Source organism: Sitophilus oryzae, unplaced genomic scaffold (assembly GCF_002938485.1).
Source record: "Sitophilus oryzae breed Bouriz unplaced genomic scaffold, Soryzae_2.0 scaffold_810_pilon_pilon, whole genome shotgun sequence".
NCBI lineage: Eukaryota > Metazoa > Arthropoda > Insecta > Coleoptera > Curculionidae > Sitophilus > Sitophilus oryzae.
This window is the reverse complement of record NW_022147429.1, coordinates 2,654,802-2,682,790: the sequence shown is the minus strand read 5'-3', so window position 1 is coordinate 2,682,790 and position 27,989 is coordinate 2,654,802. Positions and strand designations below refer to the sequence as shown.

At 30.2% G+C, this 27,989-nt stretch overlaps 3 protein-coding genes across 3 annotated transcripts in view; 2 read left to right on the top strand and 1 right to left on the bottom strand.

Annotated features, from left to right (window-relative positions):
* Nucleotides 1-27,989, bottom strand: part of LOC115889083 (B1 protein-like) — a 290,836-nt gene that overhangs the window by 31,884 nt on the left and 230,963 nt on the right. The gene's annotated exons all lie outside the window — the stretch shown is intronic.
* Nucleotides 9-18,741, top strand: LOC115889043. Its single transcript, XM_030908960.1, has 5 exons — nt 9-144; nt 6,669-7,025; nt 11,461-11,814; nt 14,090-14,473; nt 18,359-18,741. Exons 1-5 carry the CDS (start codon nt 91-93, stop codon nt 18,713-18,715), a joined length of 1,506 nt encoding a protein of 501 aa, XP_030764820.1. The 5' UTR covers nt 9-90; the 3' UTR covers nt 18,716-18,741.
* Nucleotides 21,309-27,954, top strand: LOC115889053. The gene is made up of 2 exons (XM_030908972.1): nt 21,309-21,560; nt 27,459-27,954. The coding sequence occupies exons 1-2, from the start codon at nt 21,516-21,518 to the stop codon at nt 27,813-27,815; spliced, it is 402 nt and encodes a 133-aa protein (XP_030764832.1). The 5' UTR covers nt 21,309-21,515; the 3' UTR covers nt 27,816-27,954.

The window sequence follows — 27,989 nt, the reverse complement described above, 5'->3', positions numbered from 1 at the left end:
GCTTTCAGTCCGCGAACAAAAACACTATATATACCGGCCAGAATTTGTCTGGCCTTATCATTTTATTTTAAAAAGTTGAAACAGTTGAATATGAAGGTGTTTTTGATTATTAGTTGCTTTGCTGTAGGTGTGCTACAAATTAAGGTAAATAAATAATAATTTCTAAGTAGGTCTCATTCCTAAACAATACATATGATATTCTGTTATTATTTTGAGTTATTAAACTTTATATTTAAAAAATATTTATTAATTTTCTATCTAAGAAACTAAGCTTTGGTAAATATTTCATTTTTAAGCTGATTGATTTGATTTGAAAAAAAAATAGCTACAATTACTAATAAGTTTTTTAATGAAAATTATATACATACATATAATATTCTAATAAGGTTTTTCTAAAAATGTAAGAGGTATTTTGTGTTTTTGTAATTATACTGAGATAAAATTTATTTTACTTTATTCCATTATATCAATATTTTATCGCAGATATGATTTGTATAAGTAATACGTTCTAAGTTATCAGTTGTAGGAGTCATAACCCTTAGTGCTTATTATTATGAGAGATTTACTATTGGAATACATATCTCTATTTTTTCATTTAATTGAACCCTTCGGAACAAAAAAATAAAGTATGAATATTTTAATTTGTTAATTTAATTTATTATTATTAGTATTAGTAGTAGTCTCTAAATAATACACAACCAACATTTTTAATTACATACAATATGTCCCCGGATTGTCTTTACAAAAGGAAAAACTTTTTTATTTTTGACATTTTCAGAAAAATGCATTCTTCATAAAAAATTTTGCTTGTTCTAAAATGGTTAATTCCGTTTATACTTTTCAAATCTCCATAGCGTTTTAGAGAAAATTATTAAAAGAGTGAAAATGTGGTTGATTTTTTTCTAGTCATTTTTAAGTCATAAAAATTAAAACGCGTTTCTATGGTAATATTATTTCGATTTAATTATTTGATAGATGGCTATTATCTTTGAATAAGAAGACTAAGGAAGGAGCATAATGCTATCCATGTATTCATGCATGGTGGGCGGAAAAGCGCCATAAAAGCACTCTAGGGTGGGGATCCTTGACAGTTCTGTTTGACGATTCATTTGACACATTTGAATTTGATTCGAAATTTTGTGGATTTGTCAGTCTTTACGGAGCTTATTTTATGTTATTTATTATTTATTCTACTACTGATAGTTGTATAAAGGTAGTAAATATAGATGAAAATTGTGGCAGAACTTAAATTAACAGTGACACTATCGCGATTTATTGAAAAAGATTCTAAAATAGTTGGTTGTGTAGCGTGCGGTAGATCTCGGCAAAAATTGAGTGAAATAATGGAACAACTTTTCGCTAGTAAGTGACTATATAATATACATACGTGTAGTAAACCGATCATTTATGAAATTCACTTAAATTAACTAAATTATATATTTTTCTTGCATTTTAGCTTTTATTTATTACTTGTCAAAGATTAGATGTCAAAGAATTTAGATACGTTAATTTGACTTACCTGCTTCAGTAGCGTATCGGATGTTTGTGTTAATAAATACTTATTATAACTTATCTATTTTTATTAGAATTATATATTTTTATAACAATTTTAATAACTACCAACATTTATTCACAACGTAACATAAAACAACAAATTATTGAGTCTACCCCACGTCTACCCTACATCATAGTTTTACATTTTTTAAATAAAATTAGAACGACACTGATAAACCGGAATTTAAGTCGGCCATATTTGAGGCCCATCGCGGTGTACCTAAGATTTTTGATATGCTCCTTAATTAGTCTTCTTATTCAAAGGCTATTATTAATTTTGATTAACGTCATATTTTTGTTGTTAAAGTATCATTACCATTAACCACTTACCATTAACTATTATCACCCTTTCCATAGCATTGAACTGAATAAATGTTGTGCTTCTTAAGCATTTTAAAACAGCAAAAAATGTGACGGTAATTAATTAAATTCTATTAATAACAATGTATCAAAGAATGAAATCGAACTATATTACCATAGAAACGTTTTTGGGACTTTGAAAAAATTGAACTACACTCAGATGCAAAAAAAACGCATCAAAGAAATTTTTGGTCAAATTTAAAGTGTTATATTTTTGTTATTTTTAGTCCAATTTGCATGAATTTTTTAGCAAACTATATATAATTACATCAACTTTAATTCGTAAACTCAGTTTTTTGTAAACTTTAGTACTTGGCACATTATACAGGGTTAATCGAGGGGTTGTTTTTTTATCCTAACTTTAAAACACCCTGTGCAATAATTTCGTGTGTAAATTTTCTTAAAATACAATTTTACGGTAAGAACCATGTCTTCTGAGCATTTTATTTTTTGGATCATGTCAATGCATGCTTTTGTTAATTTTTAAGAGCGAAATGAACTAATCACGATCAATTTGCAATTTTTTTAGTTATCATTACTTTTGATCTAATTTTTAAAAAATACGAGATGGTTTTGGTGACTGTTGTCGTAACGTCATATTACGCTGCATCGGATACTCTATACTAAATTAAAAGAAAACGTTAAGACTAACGATACAGTCCTGGTTTTATTAAACATTAATAACGATAACAGAACTAACGATATTAAGGAAAACATCTGTAATATTGAAGTATACCAACAGAAAAAAAAATGTAAAAATACCCTATTACTTTGTATTGCCTCCCCTGGCTGTTATAACTGCCTGTATATGTTTGCTCATACTATCATTGAAGCTGCATATATCATATTGCGTTATATTTTCGCATTCTTCTTAAAGACCAAGCGAAGTTCATTTAATGAGGCTGGTAATGCTTCGCGACCTCTAACCCTCCTGCCAAACATTTCCCAAACATCGAACATGATGGGCAGTTTATAGTAATATATAGTTCACAATAATCACTAAAGCTGCCTTGTCATATTGAAAAAAAACTTCAAAAATAAATTATAATTGAAAAAATTGCAAATTGTTGATGGGAAGTTCATTTCGCTCTTAAAAATTAACCAAGGCATATGTTGACATAATCCAATAAACAAAATGCTCAGGAGACATAGTTCTGACCCTAAAATTATATTTCAGGAAAATTTACACATGAAATTATTGCAGAGGGTGTGTCAAAATTAGGGTAAAAAAACAACCCCTCGATTAACCCTGTATAATATGCCAAATACTAAAGTTTATAAAAAACTGAGTTTAAACTGATATAATTATATACAGCTTGCTAAAAGATTCATGAAAATACAGCTAAAAATAACAAAAATATAACAGTTTAAATTAAACATTTTCTCAGTTGCGTTTTTTTTGCATCTGAGTGTATTATTTTCATGTTTTCTTTAATTTTCTCTAAACGGTATGGAAATTCTGAAAAACATAAACGGAATTAACCATTTTAGAACAAGCAAAATTTTTTATGAAGAATGCATTTTTCTCAAAATGTCAATAATAAAAAAGTTTTTTCTCTTGTAAAGACAAACCGGGGACATATTGTTTATTAGTGGTAATATAACTTAATTCGTTAATCAGGCAGTGTTGAGATTCTTGTTTTTTAATGAGTACGGCGATATTATTTTAAACGTTTATTGAACTAACAAATAAAATTAACATAGAAAATTTGTTTGAATAAGAAAATCTAACTTTAGCAACGCCATTATATTTTTACAACCTTCTTAGAATTTACATAATGTTGATATCTAGCTACTGTAGCTACAGAGCAATTAAATAATATCTTAATATATTTTAAATTATAAATGTTCTGGCGCATTAACCATATAATAAACAAACTTGTCAATTATTTTTAACACCTTTTCTTAATTAAAAAGTTTAAAATCGTTTAACAATAAAAATTTTAAACACAAAGCACATTTTTAAATGGGTTTTTAAACATACATAAATTGTCTTTTTAAATATTCAAATTTGATTTTTTCTAGAGGCTTCGTAAAATATCTGCTCTTGCCTTTCTGTTGCACAATACTTTAAAGTTACTGTACCTTCCTGCACTTTTTCCTTTATAAAATGAAATCGTACATCGATGTGCTTACTCTGACGATTAAATTGTCAATTTTTAATTATTGTTATTGCACTTTGGTTGTCTATATTTAACTTTTATTTCCCTTTCACTTAGTTCATCGATCACTGATTTTAAAAACAAAAGTTCGTTAACACAGTCTGCAGCTGCGATTTATTCAGCCTCGGTGCTAGATAATGACACTATCGGTTGTTTCCTAGAGCAGCATGATATAGGTCCATCACAAAAAATATTATGTAGCCAGAGTAGTACTTTTATGAGTCTCAATCACCAGCAAAGTCTGAATCACAAATTAGTTTTTCACAGTCTGAGTCCTTTTTAAAACATATTCCATCTCATTGTTGACAACCTCTGACCACTAATCTTGCTTTATATCACTTTTTAAAACTCTGGTATGGTGTGTAGTCATCCAATACTGTCAAAACATGTCTTTTATTATCCAATGTTGTGGGTTCTATGGGGCCACATATATCTGCATGAATCAATTCTAATGTTCTTTTTGCTCTATGTCTTATTTTGTCAAAAGGATTTCTTGTTTGTTTTGCTTTTATGCAGATTTTACATATTTTTAAATTGTTACATTTTTCTTTTGTAAGTTTTAATCCTGTTGTCAAATCAATCAATTTTTTCATAATGTCTATACCTAAATGGTCTAATTTTCTGTGCCAATCTTCAGCCTTTTCTTGCTTTTCTGTTAAATTACTCTCTCTCCTTCTTTATCTAACTTGACTATACATAAACCATTTTCTTTCTCTCTAATATCGTTTTATTATTCTTTTCTTTATTATTACTTTGTCTTGTGTTGTTTCTCACCATTGTCTCTGTAATTGCATTAACTGATATCAAGTTTCGGCTCAATTCAGGCATAAAAAGGACCTCTTTTAATGTGCAAGATCTTCCATGAATATTTCCTTTTCCTTTAGTTATCATTTGCTCACCTTTGTTGCAACTTAAATATTTGTAGATGTATTCTCAATTTTACTAATAATCCTTTAGAGTTAGCCATATGGGATAAACTTCCTGAATCAACTACAAAATCCTGCGTGATTATATATTGAGACTCACTTAAAAAAGATATATTATTTTGATTCATAGTCCTAATTTTCTGTGCTATTCTTCAGCCTTTTCTTGTTTTTCTATTAAATTACTCCCTCCTTCTTTATCTAAGTTGACTACATATAGACAATTTTCTTTCTTTGTTCCCTTTAATATCCATTTTATTCTTCTTCTTTATTATTACTTTTTCTTTTGTTAATAAAAGTTCACCATTTTTTCTGCAATTGCATTAACTGATATCAAGTTTCGTCCCAAGTGAGGTATAAAAAGGACATCTTTTAATGTGCAAGAGCTTTAATGCATATTTCCTTTCCCTTTAGTTGTCATTTGCCAACCAAACCAAACCTTTTTTTTTTGCAAGTTGAATGTTTGTATATGAATGGGGATATACGGGAATATACTGAATCAACTGCAAAATCCTGCGTGATTATAGATTGAAACTCACTTAAAAAAGATACTTAGTTTTGATTAATATTTTTATTTTTGTTTCTGAAAAAACAATCTTGTCCTTTATGATTATTTTTCTTACATATATTACAAATATTATTTTTATTTTTAAAGCGTTCATCTCTACTTGTAATAGGTACATTTTCTGTACAATTTCTAGCAAAATGACCTGTAAGTCCTCTGTTGAAACATTTTTTATCTTCTCGATTTTTCTTGCACTATTTTGTGTTGTATGTTTTACTTTGGCATTTCTTACAAAATTTCTCTATAAAATAGCTATGGCGTTTTCTTCTGTGGTTTTATTTCTCTTTTCTTCAGTTGATAGTCTTTCAATCAATTTATCTAGTGTTTTCTCATCTAGTGCTGTTGATTCACAGGCAGTTATAAAATTACTGTATTGACTTGGTAGGGTAAATAATATTTTTGAAATAACCATCTGGTCATATCTATTTTTTGATTTAGGAACCGAAACCTGTGCACTATATTTTCAATTTTGCTTATATTTTTTACCATATCAGCTTCTTTTTCACACGTAAAGCTATAAAACTTTTGTAATAATGTGCATATTTGGTTTGATGTACTTTTTTGAAAAATATTTTTCAATTTATTAAACATTTCGTTGGAATTTGTACAATCTATGATATGCATCATATATTTTTTATCGATAGTTATTATTATTATTACCTTTTGTGTTCGGGCATTCTTTCTCAGCCATGACGATTTTTCTTCTTGTTTTATAAAGATCACGAGAATCTGAAATTTCCATATTTGATATGATGCTTCATCAGTCAGTTTTTCAATATTTATAGTTACTTCAGCACCAGCCATTTTCCTTTTTTACTTATTGTTGGATCTTGGCCAGATCTCCCCATAATCTGTTGAGATTCTTATTTTTTAATGTGTACGGATATTATTTTAAACGTTTATTGAACTAACAAATGAAATTAACATAGAAAACTTCTTTGAATAAGAAAATCTAACTTTTGCAACGCCACTACATTTTACAATTTTCTTAGACTCAGAATTAGCATAATATAGACATCTAGCTACAGAGCAATTAAATAAATATCTTAATATATTTTATTCATTCGCTATATAATAAACAAACTTGTCAATTATTTTTAACAGGCAGCCCCTTTGAATGAAGAGCAAAAAGAAAAATTAGCTTCCTACCACAAACACTGCTTGGCCGAATCCAAAGTAGACGAAGCCCTAGTGAAGGAAGCCAAGAAAGGTCAGATCAGCGAAGATCCAGCCTTTAAGATCTACCTCAATTGCTTCTCGCAAAAAATTGGTTTCCAAGATGCTAAAGGGGTAATTCAAAAAGACGTTTTCGAACAAAAAATTGGAAAGATTGTTGACGATGCAACACTATTGGAGAAAATAGTAAATCAGTGTGCAGTTCAACAGGACAATCCAGTGGAAACGTCATTTTATATTGAAAAATGCTTACATCAAGTTGCTCCTAACATCGAAATTTTTAAGGTAAGAGTATCTTTTTTATTATTGTAAATATAAGTGTGTAACTTGTCCATGTATAGAGAGTTTTTAAGTACTTTGCATTTTTAAGCTGTTATACCTTATCCTGTCGCCTTCTTTAAAAAGCGTTTTGAAGCTTGACTATCGAGTTGACTACAGTACGTACTACCGTTGATTGAAATAATTGGGAAGATAAGCAACCTAATGGGCAAATTCGAGATAAGTCTGACTTGATTACCCAATACGTCTCAAGTGTTGTAAGGTAGAGTCTCTACTCGTTCTGCGGCCAACGCACAAATCATCATTTTCTCTAATTCGGCCAGCGAAGGAATATCGAAGACGGTGGGGAACTGAAAGCGACAGTGTTGCCATATTAAAATGTGTAATATTTATAATACGTTTTTTTTTGACGAAAATATCTTTGGATGAAAAATCCGAGTTTGTGTATTGAAAATGTATTCTTGTTAAACATAGAATAAACAACAAAAATAAAAATTCTTTTATAGGTAGTGAATATTTCGTTGTTGTTTTGAAATGATGACTATTTGATATTTACCATAATATTTTACATGTATGAAATAACAGCGATCTTCATTTCCACTCATTCATTTTCTAACTCAACCCAAGCAAACTCTGACGCCATTCTTTGTTTAATCACATAATATTATATTAAATTGTTTAATAATAGAAAGTCCGTACTATTAACGTACTGTACCAAAAATCCGTAAATCTGCAGATTAATCTGTAGTTATGGCAACAATGTCTCCGGTTACCACCCAATTTGTCGACTGAAAGCAGGACTACGGTACAGTATTCTTTATCCGCTGCCATTTCCTTCCTTACCAGCGCGCAGCGGCCTAGAGCTAAACTAAATCTCGGACAGGTTGACTAGTGGCGACGGTATTGCCAGCTACATCTCGGACAGGTTTGGTGCCACAAAATCGCCTATAAGGTTGCGCACCTTCAATAGTACCATGTTATTCATTTTGACAAGGACAAGTGACGTTTGTTCTAGTTAAAGGGCCAAATAATTTATAACCATGAATCACTAAATGCTTATTGAGTGGTTATTTTATGACTTGGTAATTGTTCAAACTAATTCCTGTGCTGTTTTTCGATTTAATCCAAGCTCAAGTTGATGATACTCTCATGGAAGCTGGTATTCATAACCGGTATTGCTAAATTTGGGTTGAGAGGATGAAATAATTAATAATACTTTGTTAAAATTGTAATTAATCTGAAGAAGAAATAAATATATAGATTCACTCTAGGTACTGATTTTTTCCTAAAACTACATATTGTCTTATATTTATTTTAATTAAACGTTGATGAAATAAACCCCGCAATAATGTACAAACTTTTGCGATATTACTGAAGATCGATACGGATATTTCTCGATAATTAGCGTAATACTTTAACGCTCATTAAAGTGTATTCAGTTATTTAAGTAACAATGGCGAAAAAAAAAACGGCGTCTAGTTGGCTTTGAAATGACGATCGATGACATTTCCCATATAATTTTACATATAAAATGACAGCGATCTACATTTCATATAGCCATCGCTGCCGCCGTTTTTATTCGATCATACGGTATAATATATAAGGTATAGCGGAGTAGGTTCAGAGTGCCTACATTAATCAAATGAATAAAAGAAAATAAATTTAGATTGGAAAACCCGTCAAAATATATAATTGTTTTGTGTCGCGATCGTTGTACGCGATCTGGCTCTGCTATAGCGGTTGCTAAGAACAACCGCCAAATAAGAACAGAAATAATTTTCTCTTGTAAAAGAATCATCTGGAATCATCAAAAATTATAAAATCTTTCAAAAATTAAACCGTCATTGAAAAAATACCAAAAAGGGTTTAAAGAGTCCATTCTCAAAGTAATCATTGCTACATCTTGTGATAGGCCAGTAAGCGAGGATAAAAATAGGGTATTACCTCCGAATTCTTGACACCCCCACCGATTGACATGAAATTTTAACAGTGAATAGAGCTATATGTAAGAAACAAAAGTTACATAGTAGCGATGTGTGCTTTCACACTGGGGGTGAGTGTCAACCAGGGTGCCACCCCTTCTCGGGGGTGAAAAATATATCACCCATTTTAGTTAAAAATCAATAAAGGGATGGATTCTAAGCAAAAAATGTTCTATAACATTTTTTCAGAAAATTAATATTTTCCTATATATTATATTCCTATATAATTTGATATTTAGGATTGAAAATGTTTATTTTTCACCTAAAAACTGCCTATTTTTCTACAATTTTTTATAAATAACTCGAAAATCTTGCGTTGTATCGCAAAACTCACATAAAGCAAAAATGAAGCTTTTGGAATAACGAATCGATTCATTTTTTGTTGTTTGCCGTAGGTGTAGTAATAGCCGAGTTATCACTCTTTTATCAAACTTGATTCTTAATTTTACGAAAACTAAATTGCAACCTCTTACCGTAAAATAATGGCGAAAGAACACATTTTTCGAAGAAAATGAATATGAACGTTTTTGAAGTGCTTGAAAAATCCTTTTAAATGTCTTTTCAAGTTCGTAGGTCAAAAACTCGCGGAGTTATGATAAAAATAAAATGGTCACCACATTTTTTCGGAAAAAAATTAACAACACAATCTATGACTAAAATCATAAAAATAAAATTTATCAATTGGTAGGAAATTACACGAGCTACAAACTAACCTCTATAGTTGAACGGTCATTTTCACGAGATTTTTGGGTTTTAAGTGCTCCAAGAAGGTGGTCTTTACATGCAAGTCAAACTAAAAAAAAACGTAATATCTACGAAATAAAGAGATCTACAGAAAAATTGAAAGGGAACAAAAATATTGCAAAAAAAGACCTTCAATTTTCCTATGTTGCATTTTTTACGTACCATGCTTAAAAATTTTTAAAAAATAAAAAATAATTTAATATTAAATATTTTCAACTTTTTTCCAAATTTAGGCGCTCTAAACCGCTCGAACTTGAAGAGTCAATTATTGTTAGTACCTAAATATAGCCACTTACGCTTAGTTTTTATTTTTATGATTTTAGTCATAGATTTTTTTGTTATTTTTTTTCCGGAATAATGAGGTGACCATATTATTTTTATCATAACTCCGCGAGATTTTGAGCTACGAAATTTTCTACAAAAGTATTTAAAGGGTCTTTTCAAGCACTTTAAAACGGTAATATTCATTTTCTTCGAAAAATGTGTTCTTTCGCCATTATTTTACGGTAAAAGGTTGCAATTTAGTTTTCGAAAAATAAAAAATCACGTTTACAGAATGATAACTCGGCTATTATTACATCTACGGTAATCAATAAAAAATAGATCGTTTAGTTATTCCAAAAGTTTCATTTTTGCTTTATATGAATTTTGCAATAAAACGCAAGGTTTTCGAGTTATTTATAAAAATTGGCAAAAAATATTCAGTTTTTAGATGAAAAAATCAACATTTTCAATCCTAAATAACTAGGAAAATATTAATTTTCTGAAAAAATGTTATAGAACATTTTTTGCTTAGAATTCATCCCTGTATTGATTTTTGTAATTAAAATGGGTGATTTATTTTGTACCCCCGAGAAGGGGTGGTACTCACCCCCAGGGTGAAAACACACATCGCTACTCTGTAACTTTTGTTTCTTACATATATCTCTATTCACTGTGTGTGTTCAGAATTCAGACCCTAAAACTCTCGCTTACTGGCCTATGAGTTTAATTTAAATTTTAATTAAAACCCGTCATAATGGAGCAAAAAGTGACATTAAAATTAAAAAACTGTGTTGTGAACTGTGAACTGCAAAAACCATCGTGGATCGTGGTATAACGTAGGTTTTCAATGTTTCATAGGTATTTCACATACCTGTGCTTATATAAAATAAAGTTTTTGTATGCAGCACACTGTATTTTATTTATAAAATTAAAAGAAAATAATAATAAATTTAAATAAATAATATTTGGGCACATAATTTCGGAAAAAGCCGAAACAATCCGAAATTATCAAAAGCTTTGGGTCGCGACCGTTGCAAGAATAGCGTCAAGTAGTGTTTACATTGTCCTTATGGGCACTTTCCAATCTAAACTTGTTTCAATGTCTGATGATAGCTGAATAGCCGAAACCGGTCACAAATAAAACATTTTTGATAGTAGTTTGACATTGATTTTGTTTATCACATTAAATCTTTTTATATATTTTTTTATATTTATTGAACATCCTTTCATTATAAATTCACATTTGTTTAACTAGTTATTTATTGAAAAATGTATTTTAATTTCAAGTAAAGTTACTATCATTACTACAAAGTTTTTTGGAAACTTGGTTGAAAACAACAAACTAAAATGTGGTGTTTCACAAAATACTGAAACTTCAAGCTAAAAATTAGTAACATCAGTTGATGACTAAAACAAAAAAAAAGAAGCTAACTCTCAATTTTGATTTCTAGGTAAATCCTGATGTAGTATACGTTCCAAATGAAAAAGCTCAAGAAGCTTATATCATCCACAAAGATTGTGCCCTTCAGTTCAATCACGATGAACAAGAAATTGATGAACGTCGCAAAAAAGGCACCCTGTTCGACAATAACAAATACAGAGATTATTTCTTCTGTTTCTCGAAACGTCAAGGTTTCCAAAATGAAGATGGGCAAATTAATAGGGATGGTTTAATTAATAACGTAAATCAGGTCGTTGAAGATAAGGCGGTTATTGATCGCATAGTAGAAAAGTGTAATGTTCAGCAAGATACTGCTGAAAATACTGCTTTCTTTTTATCAAAATGTCTTCAGGAAAATTTACCTGTAAGTATAATATTTTACATTAATATTGTGTTCATTTATAGAGTATGTTTCAAAACAAATGCGAAAAATTTTAATTAGTGATTCAGAATAAAGAAATTTTATGTTAGTAATTGCGTATGATTGAAAAAAAAACGGCATCAAAGAAGAAGAGAATGACAATCTCTAGACGTCATTTACTAAAAATTGACGTAAAACTTCTATCTATTCCCAAATTTTTTTTTTTTCACGAATTTTAAACTACACCATTTAAAAATCATTTTGTCAATATAAAAATAAATAACAACCTTCTTAAGGCCAACTGGCAGTAAGCAGCATTTAGAAATAAAGAAGATTACAGGCCAAGGGCTTGACGTCTAGGGCTTGACCTCGTCAAAATTATCCTCGATTGTCATTCCCGAGCCGTCTTTGGCGTCATTTTTTTTCGATCGATAGTACTATGGAAGCACACTAACTGCCTGTTTTTTTCACCTTTTGAAAAAGCGAAAAAATTTAAGAAGTGATCCAAAAAAAAATGTGGATGGTGTTGAAATAGGTTAATATTATTGTAAACTTAAGTTAATAACTTAAAAAAAATGCTACTATTAAAACAAAATTGAATAGCCTGAATATTAAGAATCTTTTTTTACATCTTGCAATATAAAACTTTGGTGTATAAGTTATCATTTGTCGGGACGGCTAAAAATCTAGTGGGGATTGCTGTCATTTAATTAAGCGTAGTTAATGTTGCTTTATTTGACATTCTCAGTTAAATCAATCAAAATTTTGATTTATGAAATATTTTTTAATTCTACAGGGCAAGTCTTAAATAAGAGCAAATATGTCCAAGGCTGGTAGAAGTTTGAAATTAAAAAAAAACTGATTTAATTTAAAAAAAAATTGAGAGCCGCCGGATTTTTTCTGTGTTTGCACTTTTTTAGTACTGTAACCATGGTAATAATATCAGAGATTACGTGGGACAATTTGCAGTGAACAGGCAGTTCTAAAAATATTTCTCAAATATACAGGAAAATTTAAAAGAAAATGCATGATTTTCAACATCTTTCTTTTTTTTGCAAAAATAAACCTTATACAGGGTGTCACAGAAATAAGTGCAAGTATTTTAAGGGGTGGTAGATGTCGACAAAAGAAACATATTTTCTCTTTATCGTTTTTCAAATAAGTCCAAAATAACGGAGTTATTTTACTTTCAAAAATTTCCAAAAAATTATTTTTTGTTAAAATTTTGAGAACCACTGGATCTTTCCTGGATTTTCTTTCTTATAAATTTAATCTAATACCTATGTTGCCATATTATCAAGAAATTATGTTTTTTAACTAAAAACTAAAAAAAAATCCAAAAATTTTTTCAAAAAATTTCGAATTTTCAATTTTTTTTGCGGAAAATACCTCATAGGTGTGTTTTTAGGGTTGAACTATACTACCAGTTGTAATACTTGCATTTATTTCTGGGTAACCCTGTATATATACGTATTCCTGGGGTCTAATTATACCACCCCTGACAATATTTGCACTTATTTAAGACTTATCCTGTATATTTTAAAGAACTGTTTGCAAGGTTAGTTTAAAATAAGATATTTAATTAATTATTTTTTTAATATGGTGACGTAAGAAAATGTTAAAAAAATATATTTTTAACATTATGACATAAAATAAAAATGTGTTCGAAAGCAGCCAGATTAATTTCAAATCGATAATTTTTATGAAAAAAATGCAGAAGCTATAAACTTTCTAAATATACCAGGGTATCTAAATATATTTTTTCCGAGAGTTTCGTAAGTTTTTCATATAATTTGGTTAATAAGAATAATAAGGGTGTCGATTTCAATCTCATCCACTCATTTTAAAATGGTAATAAATGTGCAGATAGTATTTTTTATAGTAATTCTATATAATTTTATTGTTTCCATATTTCTACCGCTTTTCGTTTTTAACAATATAGAAGCAAACAAATAAAACCATGATCTTTCCATTAGTTGGCATTTAACCCAAAGTTTATACAACAAATTACTTCCATTTATTTATAACGAAGTATGACCTCTTAAAATACTAAAACAGCCCAGTACATTATGTAAACAATATTTTTTTGCTAAAAACTGAAACCATTTTTGTTTTGTGATATTTTATATAATTAACTGATCATATTAATTAATATAAAACTCTTATCAATCTTTATTTACGAAAAGAAATTAAATTAAATTAAACCGAGAATAAAAATGTAGGTACCTCTTCATTCCATTATTATCGACTTGATTAACAATGCCTTGAACATTTTTAGGTTTATGTAGAACTCTTCCCCAGAGACATTCCAGTGCCAGACGAAGAAGCCAAACAAATCATTAAAAATGGCCGCGAATGTTTACAAGAAACAGGGGTAAACCGTGAACTTGTCCAGAAGACACGCAACGGCATCTTCGTAGAAGATCCAACCTTGAAAGAATTTGCGTTTTGCATGGGCAAGAAAGCTGGATTCATCAATGAAGCCGGTGATGTCCAAATCGATGTTTTGAGAAAAAACACATTGAAGTTGATCAAGGACCCCGTTGTCGTCGAGAAACTTGTCAAATTGTGTGGCGTCAAGAAAGAGACTCCTCAAGAAACATCTTTTTACGCTTCGAAATGTTTCAGTAAAAATTCTCCAGGGAGATTGAGCATTACACAGGTAAGAATTGAATTGTTTTCTATAAATAGAGTTGGTATCATTTAAAGACGGTTGGGCCAATTTGATCATACGTTAATGCTTGCTCTGTAGAGTGACAAATAACGTTTGTTAAGAAATATTAAACCAGTGGACCGAAAATATAAGCCTCAGACATAATATTGGGAATATATGAATACCTCCTATAATCATAATACTTGAGATTATTCCGATTATAACTAACCATAGAAACCACATAGAAGAACATATCCAGTTGATTATTCTTTATTAAATTTATTTGTAATGAATTTGTAATTAGTTTCTTTCAGATTTTTCTCCTTCTGTCTTAATTTTTTAAATTAGTATCGAAATGTATTTCCATTGAAACTTAATACTATGACTAAAAAGAAAAAAGCAAAATTAGATACTTATTTACTAAATATATACATTTATTATCATAAAATTTATACAAGAATATTAAATTTATATCCCGTAAAATTAAATTCAAATCTCAGGCAAACTAATGTCCAGAGGGAAGTGACTAATAAAGGCAGAAAGAAAAACATAGTTAACCATTTTCTTCAAACTGGATAAAACAGCTTCAACGATCTTATTATTATAAGACTTTTGAAGCAGAATAGAATATTGTTTTATTAGGAGTAAAAATGGCACTTTTTGCGGCAATGCTATACGTTTGACTGACATACAGCCTAGGCACAAAAAGTCATTTTTACTCCGAATAGAACATGCTATTTTTTTCAAATCCTATAAATAATTTTTTAAACAAATTCAAACATTCCAAATAATTTAAGAGGATTTAAAAGTTATGCCTTGTATGTAATTATAGTCTGTCCAACGAGAAGATCCTTGACAGTGATAGATGTGTCTGTCATTTTAATTTCAGAGTAGTTTATTTTATTTTACAAAGAAATAAGTTGGTACAACTGGAACGCATAGCAGGAAATTATTATATAAAATTTGACTGACAAGTGATTACTTCAAAATATTGTGAAAAAAACTGTATAAAACTGAAAAAATGTAATCGAGTTATTTAATTTAATAAAAAACGGTATGTGTTAATACAAAACAAACAAGAACAAGACACCACATACCAAAAAAATATAAAAAAGAACTATTTCTTACTTATTTTCGTTCAAGCTTTATGAAACTTCCCGCATTTATGATTATATTTATCAATATAACTTATGTACAAATACAAATTTGTAATATTCCGCAGGAATAAATAAAACAACATAAATAAAACAAACTATTTTATTATTAATAACACTTACCAAATTTTATAGGTACCTTAAAGGTTGATTAATTAACTTTAATCTTAATTTTTTTACACCAGTACCTTTGGCATTATTTTTCTTGTGCAGTACTAAAATCCATTATTTACCTATCGTGTGATGTCGATATTTTACAGCTACTCCAGTTTTTAGTATGTGTTTAGTATGGTCTTTCTACCATATTCGAGGTGCATTTATCTACGACGAGATGGTATACGGACTTTAAAGATGGTAACTTTATTGGTGTATAAGATTTTTTGCCTGGGCAGCGAGTATTAACCATAAACTGTGCTCTGGGTCTACAGTTAATTTTCACTCGATTTTTCCTCCACTTGACTTCAAAAGACACAAAACACACGTAATGACACGAATCAAAATGCATCATCTTCAAAACGCAGGGTATTTGATAAAACTGACAAAAGTTGACACAAAATTATAACCTCTAATTTGCAAGACTTTGACAAGCGTCAAAAATCTAAAGGCGAGTTCATACGCATCGGCGTCCGTTTGTCGTTCATCGTTCCGGCAAACCAATAAAATTGAAATACGAACTGTCATTTTTGAAATAAACCAATAAAACCGGTTAAAAACAACAAGAGACGACGCATGACGGATTTATATTTAAACCCATCCATAGTTAACTTAGAAATTATTAGAAACTTTTTTTAGTAAAATAAATTGATTGGTATGGGACGTCATCTGCTTTTCTTCTGTCATCGTCTGTCGAAATCTTACCTGAGAAAAAAAACAGAGTATATATATCGAGAAACTATGGTTACGGCTCGTTGAATTTGACACTTTATGTTAGTTTAATAATATATTTTCGTACTTTTATGCTTAGGCGTAAAAGTGCATTTAATACTTTTATGCCTAGGCGTTAAAATGACTTTTTTATATTCTCAATCACATCGAAAAAATTAATACCTATTTGACGTTTTAAAAGAAATATTTTAGTATGGAGCATAACATAGAGTAAAACACTTTGTTGATTAACAGATATTGTGTAAATATAATACTTTAAGACCTAAGTATTTATCTTCAGATTAATCCTGAAATTGTACGAGTAATTCTAATTAAGTTTGCCAGAAAAATTGGCAAGGTGATTATTAGCATAAAGAAAATATTATATATATTTTTTTGAAAAATTGTTGTTAACATTTCCATATAAATGAGTTAAATGCACCAGTTTAACTCCTGAGTATGACTAAATCGTTTGCCTTAAACAAAGTCAAATTACCTTAAAAATAGCGATCGAGAGCATTTACAATTTACAATTACAATAAAATCATGTCTCCAAGCAAACACTATATGTAGTGCTCAAGTAACTCTGGATACTAGCTTCCAAAACAAAAGCAGGAACATGGATGGGAGTATTTGGGCCGAAAAATAATAAGCCTAAATAATCCGAACAAATGGGCACCGACCACTGCACCCTTCAGGCAGAAATCTACGCTATCGAAAGATGCGTACAATTTATCTTAGATAAGAATTATCGAGAACAGGAAAGAGGCCATCGTATTCGATAGCCAAGCGGCAGCATTAAAAGCGATCAACTCAATAATCATCAATTGGAAGTTGGTTAAAGAATGCCTAGAGAAATTGAACAAATTAGGCAAAAAAACAATAAAGTCCTCCTACTCTGGGTGCCAGATCACCAAGAGATAGAAGACAATGAAATAGCAAACAATCTAGCTAGAAAAGGATACTTCATAAAGTGGACCAGAATCGTTCTACTTTCCAAGTGATACCAACTTAAAGCGGAACTCAAGAGCCTGGAAGACCCCATCCGTAACTTGGAATGGGAATCCTCCGACGGCCTAAGACACTCGAAGAAATTTCTAAGAAATTACAACCGAGAAAAAAAAAGTTTTTCCTTGAATTAAGTTAGAACAATTGTCGTATTGTCACGGGGTTTTTAACAGGACATTGTCTCCTCCACGAATACCTCAGTAAATTGGAGTTAAGAAACACCGGAACACCTGATCAATGAGGATCCCTACACGATAACCTTTCGTGCCATAAACTGTTTGTCTGATGTCGGAGATGAAGAGCTAGTCTCTGTGAAGTCGTGTCAGATGCTGGCTTTTGTCAAAGCCCTGAGACTGAACGCAATATGATCCGTAGTGTCGCGGTGATTAACCTCCCTCCAAAACATTCTACATCTCTGGACACTAAACTGAATAGTATTAAAACAGACTTGCATCAGAGTGGCTACTTTGAGAAATCGCCCGACAAGACTATATCTATTTGCGAGACAACAAGACTCATTAATGCATCAGCATGAGGTATACATATGCTCTGTCTCTCTCTCTTAATAATTTCATATATGAAAGGAACATCCGACAAGATCAGACGAATAGATTACATTATAAATTTTTCAAGAAGCAATAACATTTTGACGCTTAACTGCCCTAACACACTCACGATTGAATTTCCTACTCTAATATGCAAGCTTAGTAGTTTTAGAATTTAGATCAATTATTTACATTTGGTGACGGTCAGTGCATACATAATATGTATACATGTGACCGAGACGTTGCATAAATTTTAAAATTAAAAATAATGTAATTCCAAGGAGATATCTTATTTCATATCTATTAATCTATTTGTTTTTCAGTTCGGTGCTCTATCATCAGCTCAACAAGCCAAAGCCAGCAAACTTATCAAGGAATGTTTCCAAGAATCCTCTGTACCCAACGAGTTGGTTCTCAAAGCTCGAAAAGGAAATTTCTCAGACGATCCATTACTCAAGCAGTATTTCCTTTGCGTATCCACAAAAGCTGGAGTTCTGAGTGAAGCTGGTGAATTTAACAATGACGTGATCATAAACGACTTAACTGAAATATTCAACGCTGATGAAGCTAATAGTTTGGTAAAGAAATGTGCTGTCAAACGCGGTTCACCTACAGAAACTGCTTTTGAGTCGTTTAGGTGTTTCTACCAAAATGCTCCTGAGGTGGTGCCATTATTTTAAATCAGTATAACTTTAATTTAATATTAAATTAGTATAATTTAGGTTAGTGATATAAATGTAGTTATATTTAAATTATTAGTTTATGTACTTATTTAATAAATAATTTATTAATATGTTTTGTATATTTTTCTTTTACTCGCCTTTAGAAGTTAGTAAGTACGATATCTAATTACTTTAAAATAATTCGGTTAAGGTCCCACATTAAATAATCTCAATATTAACTGATTAAACTCGAGAATATCATAAAACAAAAAAACCAAAAACAAAACCTTACCCAAACATTAACGTGTTAGTGTCGACGTTAACTGATATTAACTCCATTTCGGTGTTTAATCGTATAATAACATAAATATAAAGTAATGAACGTCTAAAAGGCAACAAATTGTTTAGAATAATCAGAGTGTGCTGTCTTACCACTTTATACCTTATATATTACATACTTTAGAAACATAAGTATTTCCATAATAAATTTAATATAAGAAGTATTTCTTCCGTTATAATTTTGCTTAAAGTGAATCTATTAAGCATATAATTGAAACGCACACTAATAAAGTAATTTTATTGATATTTAATTAAATTTATGTTTCATTATTTATGGCACAGATTTATTATAAACATTGTTAATAGTAAATCATTTTTTGTGGCCATCCTAATCGATTAATTGAAGGACATTATATAAAAATAATATATTCGATGTAATTACCACAACTTTTCTTAATTATAATAATGTACTTTTTATAGGATTAATATTTTGTTTGTTTACATTATGTACTAATTATTGTAAAATTAAATTTAGATAATGTGTAGTAAAATATATATAGATTTATTCTTTAATTTATATAAGACTCCTAGTTCAATTTTTAGCAAAATTATATTTATACCCGAGTTTATACCCTATTTAGGCTATTTATAACGACTTCATAATCTATTATTGTATTCTAAGAGAAAATCTAATTATTTTGATTACTGCGCTATCCGTGGTCAATTTTTTTTTACTATTAATAGAAATCGAGTTCACTTGAAAAAAATATTGTTTCTTGTATGAAAACAGATTTTGGAACCAAAAGAGGTGTTCAAAGTAAGGCATCGTAAAGTATTATCGCAACTATAAAGGTAGGCGGCCACTGCGAGCGAAACTAAACTAAGCGAAGATAAGATTTGTAAAAATCAGCTTCCATACTTTTTAATGCGTCAGCGGCTACTTGAGCGAAACAAAACGAAATTATATGAACGAAGATGCGAATCGTAGTTTAGTTTCGCTGGTTTTAGTTCGTGACAGGTTCCAGAGAATTTTTCGCAGCGATTAGTTCTATGATAGCAGAGATACAATACGAAAACTTAGCTGACTACTGAGCGAAAATCGTTCCCAGTGGAGTCCCAGTTAGTTACCGTTTGTTTTCATATTCTTAGCTTAGTTTAGTTACTCTCGCAGTGGCCACCTGCCTTAAGTCTGTCCAACGACAAGGTCCTTGACAGTGATAGATGTGTCTGTCATTTTAACTTCAAAGTAGTTTATTTTATTTTAGAAAGAAATAAGTTGGTACAATTGGAACGAGTAGCACTGTTAGCACTGTAGCAGGAAATTAATATATTTAAAATTTGATTGGCAAGTGATTACTTCAAAATATTGTGAAAAAAATGTAATCGAGTTATTTTATGTAAAAAAAAACAGGTAGAGTGTTATGGTTCACAAGATATTTGAAATCGAAATAATTCAATACATGTCATTGATTTAAATTAACATGTTGAGAGAGAGAGAGACTAGATATTTATTAGACTGAAATAATAAATTGAAATGAAATGTGTAAAAAAAATGAAATGTTTTTGTGCCAAAGGTTCAACAAAAACTGTTTTATCATTATATTTCCCAAGAAAAAATTATGATTAATTTAAAAAAAATGATGGGTTTCCAAATTTATCGCTTCAGTCAAATAACGATCTACTCAACATGTTTATTTTTTGTCAATAATGACATATATTGACTATTTTCATTATAAATATCTTTAGAATGGTTTTTCGTAACGATTTTAAACCCTCGATACCCTTCTTACGTAGAAAATTACATAAATGTATTTTCTCAGTAGGTTTACACAGGTATGGACGAAGAGTTATTACTCTTGAAAAGAGTAAAACACCAGGTTGGTGGCGCCTCTTACATATGGGAGTCATATAATATCAAAATCAAATTTCACGCACACCAAGTTTTATCCAAATATCAGCTATAGTAGAAATTATTTTGAAAAAAACGAAATAAAAATTAAACTCTTTTACATCCTGTATCTCTGAAACGAAGCGACGACATATATTAGGACATATATTTTTTTAGGACATATATTTATACGAACTTACGATAAGAAAAAACAGTATTTGAAAACTTTTGCACACTATCAAACATACAAAACCCATTCTGGACACTATGTATTCCAAGTTCTCTCTACCGTTTCACAATTACTTGACTAATTGCAAGCAATAACGAAACCTGTTTGCACCTATTGAAACTGGTATCATCGTCGCCCTTGTTAGTTGTATTTAAATGGTGAGTTGAAAAGGAAAACTTTCGATATTAATTTCAATTGGACCTGATTTGTATATGTCGGTGTATTTATTGAGAGGGACGGTTAGATCTTGTTATAAATTGGTGTCATAGGACTAATTCAATCATTACTTTAATTTGTTTACGTCCCTCACAGATGCAGAATAAAGCAATCATTTAATTAAGGTGAATGTATATATACAAAAGAAGAATCTGCGAACCGCACAGTGAATTTTTGTGGTAACCCGTCCTAACTTTGAAGTCAACATGAAAGTATTTGTAGCTATTGCTTTGATGGTAGCTCTTGTCCAGGTAAGCTACTTGCTAATTCTCCATATATCATACGAATTTAAAGCTTTATATTTATTTATAAAAAAAGTTCAAATAATTTTGATAGTTATTTTTGTTATTATAATCCGTATTTTTTTTTTCAAAATACCAAGGGTGACAAACTTTTAACAATAAATATTTATTTATTTGTCTTTAGTATATTTTTCTATAACTTGGATCCATTTAAAATCTAGTGTTGTAGTAACCTATCTGAACGAAATTTTAGTTTATCTGTAGCATGAACTGACCTACCCAACAAAATACATATTAAGTGTTTTCAATTTTTGTGCAGTACTAACTCAATACAAATTTAAAATTGCAGTAATTTTAACAAAGAAGACTGTTATACAGGGTGAGTCTTAAATAAGTGCAAATTTTTCAGGCAGTATATTCCGACCTCAGAATCACGAAAATTTGAAAAAAAAATGAAAAAAAATTTTGGATTTTTTTTTAGTTTTTAGTTAAAAACCGTAATTTCTTGATATTATGATAACATATTAAATTTACAAGGAAGAACACCCAGAAAAGATCCAGTGATTCTCAAAAGTTCAGCAAAAAATAATTTTTCTTGGAAATTTTCAAAATAAAATAACTCGGTTATTTTGGACTTATTTGAAAAATGGTAAAGAGAAAGTATGTTTTTTTTATCGATATCTATCAGCTCTGAAAATATTTGCACTTATTTAAGAGTCACAGTACAAAAATAATGCATGATAAAATAATACGTATATCTTACAGAATCAGAAGCTGTCAAAGCCCTATAAAGTGACATCAGAGTATTTAAATTTCATTATTTTAATATTAGTACAATATAGTATTATAAAATATAAGCAACATTGAACTTTTTTTCAACTTTCAAACTTATTTTTATTTAATCCAGTGTTAAAATTACTAAGCGAACCAAAATATTTGGAAATTTTCGTGATACAACACTCAAATAATTTCTTGTTATTTTGAACGCTAGGAATTCCTTATTTAAATTTTGAATAATAATTACCTATTCTAGGAGAGTAACTTTTCTGTTTTTTTTTTGTAAGTGGACTTTAATTCTGTTTTTAATAATATCATACATGACTATATTGGAAATTTAGTAGGTTTTCTATCAATATTATTAAAACATTATAAATAGTTTTCTACGACGTTCCCTATGGGTATCTCGGAAACTACTACAGCTAGAGAGTCTGTTAAATTGGGAAAGAATTGCAGTTTTCTGAGGACAAACATAAGAGACTAGATATTCCTACTAGATATTCGGCTATTTTAAAATCTATTTTATACAGAAAGTCTTCAGATAAAAGTTGTAGATAATCGCATCCTTAATAAGATTTTACGTTTTTTTTCTAAGGCCTGCTATTTTGACCTGTCAAACAAACATGTTACAAAAGTTAAAATTAGAGATTCGCGCATCAATAGTGTAGTGCTAACAAGACTTTATGACGCCCCTGAATTGCTCATAATGCTCAAAATGAAACAAATGTTAAAAATTATTTATATCATAATTATACAAACTGACGGATATCGAGAAGTAGACTAATAATTGCATGGGCCTCCTCGGTCACCTGACCCATTCCTGACCTATCCCCTTTAGATTTTTTGCGGTATAACCATACATATAATGACATGTTTTAGGAAAAAAAAGAGAACAATATCATTAAGAATGTGTATCTACAACTTTTATCTCATAACTTTTTGTCTAAAATTGATTTTAATGGAATTAGGGAGCATTTGTAAAAAAGCCGAATTTTTTTTCGAAATATCTATAAGCCATAAAATTCAAGTCATCAAAAACCCATATGAGGCATATATTTCACCTCACAAAACTCCAAGTCTTTCCCAATTTGCTGACTCTATAGTTTCAGTAGTTTCCGAGATAACCATAGAGAACAACGTAGAAAACTGACCCTGTATACAGTAATACAGGTTTGAAAATACAACTTTTAAAATTCCGAAGTTAGCAAATAAAACAACTTTTATGTATGTATTTTAGATGTAAACAAATTCACTTATTTCTAAATTATATATTAGAACATCGTTAATAATTAATCAAAAAAAGCCAATAAATAGAGTTAATTTATAAACAAAGTATTTATATTTATTTTAAGAAAAACTAATTATATAATACTTTTAGTAATATAAATTAATAGTTTTTTGTATATTGTGTAAATAAATAGAGCACATAGGTACATATCATTTAGTGCTTTTCTGATATTTGAAAAAATAAGGCATTTTTTCGTGAACGAAGTCTACATGTAGGTGAACCAAATCTATAGGTATTCAAATTCCATAAATGTATCTAAATTTTATAGGGTGGGTCTTAAATAAGTGCAAATATTTTTAGGGGTAGGTACCTAGTAAATTTCGAGCACAGAAACACAATTATGAGGTTTATCCGCAATTTTCTTTTTAATTAGGATTTTTTTGAAGAAAAATTTTTGAAATTTTTATAGCTTTTGGTTAAAAACATAATTTGTTGATAATATGGCAACCATTTACAAAAGAGAAAAACCAGATAAATTCAGCGGTTCTCAAAATTTAAGCAAAAAAACATTTTTTGGAAATTTTCAAGGTAAAATAACTCGGTTAATTTGGTTTGAAAAACGGTAAAGAGAAAATATGTTTCTTTTATTGACATCTACCAGTCCTGAAAATATTTGCACTTATTTAAGACTCACCCTGTACAATTAAGGACCGATATGAAAAAAATAGCGCCAGACGTCATTTACTAAAAATTGATATAGAAGTTCGTCAAAAATTAACGCTAATTATAGATAGATTAAAAAAGGATCTAACGTTCGCAGACACACAAATCTCTTTTTTCAAAAAATTATATTTTCCCAAATTTTAATCTATACCATTTAAAAATCATTTTTGCTCAATATAAAAATGAATTACAATCTTCGTAAGGCCAACTGGCAGTAAGCGCCGTTAAAAAATAAAGAAGAGCCAGGGCCAGGTAATGACGTCTAGGGTAGACCTCGCCAAAATTATTATCGATTGTCATTCTCCAGCCGTTTTGACGCCATTTTTTTCGATGGTAAGGTATATAGAAATAATATTACCGGTCAGTTAAGGGGTATTATATGGAAATTACTTGGTTCACCTCTATATCTTCCAACGTAATGTAAAATATGTCAGTTTTTGTACTAAAATTGACTGTATATTCAATTGCCTTTCATGATACAGTATTTGAAATAGTTATTTCAAACAATTTGTTTACTATGTGCTGCAAAATCACTTTAGAAATGTTTCAGTCAATACATGTTGATGGGACTTTCATAGATATTATAATTTATTGTTTGTACTTACGCATCAATTTAATTTTTAATGACACCTACTATGAATAAATAAAATATTCATATAAGTAGTTTTGCGATAACGTCAAGAGTAATTTACAATATTGCGATATATAATTAAGAGTGATATAAAAGAGACCTATATTTTAATATACCGGGTGCGTCTCAAAAGTGGCTTGCCCCCGAGCTTGCCCCTATAACTTTTATATTTATTCAGATAAAAAAAAACAAGATTTGGTATGTTAGTATATGACATAAATTGAGGAATGATTGACGTACTCAGGTTTTTTGGGTCACTTCCTGTTTCACCGTAAATGACTAAGTACAACTTTTGATTTTTAAATGACACCCGTATTTTTTTACTTATGACATATCATACATTTTGATATTCTCGCTTAAAAAAAGTTGTATATTAAATTTCAATCTAGAGTGCCATGTCTGTGTTAAAAACACTGATTTTTAATCAAGGTGCCTTGGAAAAATATATTTGATCGTCTAATGTCTTTCGTACCTTGTCTTGGCCGGTTAACAGAGGCCCAATTACCCAAGTCGTATTTTTAATCATATCTCCGTTTTTTTCAAATGGAAAGAGGGTGGCCCATTAGCATATTTAGAAAACTCATTTTTTCTACGGATAATTTGGTACCACAAAAAAATTGTTATATGAACCGCATGTTACAATTTTAAATAAACCATATGAGAAAATTGACAAAAAAAAACAAAAGTTGACATATTTACGATATGTTATTCTATTCAGAGTGTCGCTTTATATCAAATAAAGTAAAAACAACCAAGGCTGCCATTTAAAAATCAAAAGTTGTAGTAGTTTCGGGTGAAATAGGAACTGGCAAAAAACAATTGAATACGTCAACAAATTATAATTTATGTCTTACACAATTATACCAAATCTCGTTTTTTTATCTGAAAAAAAATAGAAAAGGTATAGGGGTGAGCCACTTTTAAGACGCACCCGGTATGTGCCATTTTCACGTTTCTGCACCGTTTAATAATTTAATATTGAGCTGCTATAAACGACTGGTATATTACATATAAATTAATATGACATGTTAAAATGCAATAAAACTTCTGTTATTTTACTAACCGTACCCCATTTCACTCACTTGTTTCCCTCACTACTCGTACTCTCTCTGTTTACTCTTATTTTTGTTGCTTCTATATTTCTACACAATTTCTTTAAGTTCTGGTAGGAAACCTACGTTAAAAAAATAAGCAATGTAAAAGAATAAAGAATAAGCAATTTTACTTCTATTATTCCTCCAACTCACACCCATTTTACTCACTTGTTTCCCTCACTACTCTCACTGTGTACTCTTTTTATTTTGTAAGTACTTACATTCTGTCTAAAATAGTTGTAGTTGTTGTCAGAGTATACAACTCTATAGAGCGTACCCAGTGAGCATTTTATTCTTTTACGGGAAATGTGTCCTAGGTGACGTCGTTGTTACGTTACAAAGCCCTTCTTTTGCCTCATAAAAATGAATAAAACTCAGATATGTAACTGTTCCCTAATGTGACTAAATGTGACTAGACTTTGCTCACTGTGTAGTAAAATGAGTAATTAATTGTGAAAATTAAAGATCCAACACTAAATGTAACATTTTTCGTAAATGCCTACTTGGGCGCTTTTTTTTTAATTTAGATGCAAAATCCGGCGATAGCGCATATAAGAAATGTACGAACCTAACATTTTTCTCTTTTTAATAAATCCGATTTTTCATTAAGCTGTCTCTATCACTGTCTTACACGTTAAAATCCACACCAAATATCATCATCATCACCATCATCAACCATCAGCCACTAAAGTCCACTGCTGGACGTAAGCCTTCCTCGTTTGCTTCCAAAACTCCCTATCTTGAGCTATTTGCATCCAATTACTGTGGATACGCCTTAAGTCGTCATACCATCTGGTTGGAGGACGGCCTCTGTTCCGAATGATTCGTGTCTTGGTCTCCATTCTATTATTTTCCTGGTCCATCGGTCATCGTTTAGCCTTGTACCAATGTACCATGCACTATTCCATTTCAAAGTAGGTATTTTCTCTATAGCATCCATGACATTTGTTCTGTCTCCCCCCCTCCCCGTACTTCGATATTGGGTACTTTGTCTCTCAAAGATAGCCCCAAAATTGATCTTTCCATTGCTCTTTGCGCACCATACGTCAGAACAGGTAGTACGCATTCATTGAATACCTTTCTCTTCAAACATATCCGAAGTGTCCATTTGAAAATATATTTCAATCGTCCATAGGCGGCCCAAGTGAGTCCTATTCTTCTGTTAAGCTCGCAAGTTTAATACGAATAAATGGACTCACAAGAATACGGCCCCCAACAAGAATACCACCCCCAAAAAGTGACTAAATATATAAAATATATAAATCTTGGAGGCAAGGTTTAATTATTGTCTCGAGAATTGATAATTTCTCGACAGACCTATTTTCCTACATGGTGTGTCATATATTATTAAAGCAACTTTTATTGTTATTGTGCTTAATATAATTTCTACATCTTTTAAATTTCAGTTGTTTTCTTTTATTGATATTTATGTAAATATTTGTTTTGTTCTTTAGGTCAATGGCCAGACTGATAAACAAAAGGAACTCTTAGCCCAACACTACAAACAATGCGTAGAGCAAAGTAAAGTCGACCAGAATGTTCTTCAGCAAGCACGAGCTGGCAACTTCGCCAACGATGCTCAACTGAAAGATCACATTCTCTGCATCACCAAGAAAATAGGATTCCAAAATGAAACTGGTCAACTGCAGAAAAGCGTGATTGAGAAGAAGCTCAAAGAAGCCCTTAAAGGAAACGCAGAACAAGCGAAGAAGCTCATCGACGAATGCGTCTTAGCCGATAAAGATCCCAAAGTTCAGGCGTTCAATGCTTTCAAATGCATTCACCAGAAGGCCAAAATAAATTTATTGTAAAAAGTGTTCTCGTTTTGTTGCAAGCAGTTTTCAGTTGCCGGAGAAATATTTTAATGGAGATTTTGTATTGCTAACTTAATTTTGTAACAAAACAGTGAAGACAGTCCTTATTAGCAGAAAATAAATATTTAATAAACAATTAGGTGTATTAATTGTGGTACCTATTAATAGTTA

Bases quoted from the DNA above. Each gene is read 5' to 3' on its own strand.
- LOC115889043 (XM_030908960.1), top strand. From the start codon at position 91: ATGAAGGTGTTTTTGATTATTAGTTGCTTTGCTGTAGGTGTGCTACAA. The intron at 145-6,668 runs GTAAATAAATAA...TATTTTTAACAG, and splicing joins TAGGTGTGCTACAAATTAAG to GCAGCCCCTTTGAATGAAGA. The intron at 11,815-14,089 runs GTAAGTATAATA...GAACATTTTTAG, and splicing joins GTCTTCAGGAAAATTTACCT to GTTTATGTAGAACTCTTCCC.
- LOC115889053 (XM_030908972.1), top strand. From the start codon at position 21,516: ATGAAAGTATTTGTAGCTATTGCTTTGATGGTAGCTCTTGTCCAG. The intron at 21,561-27,458 runs GTAAGCTACTTG...TTTGTTCTTTAG, and splicing joins TGATGGTAGCTCTTGTCCAG to GTCAATGGCCAGACTGATAA.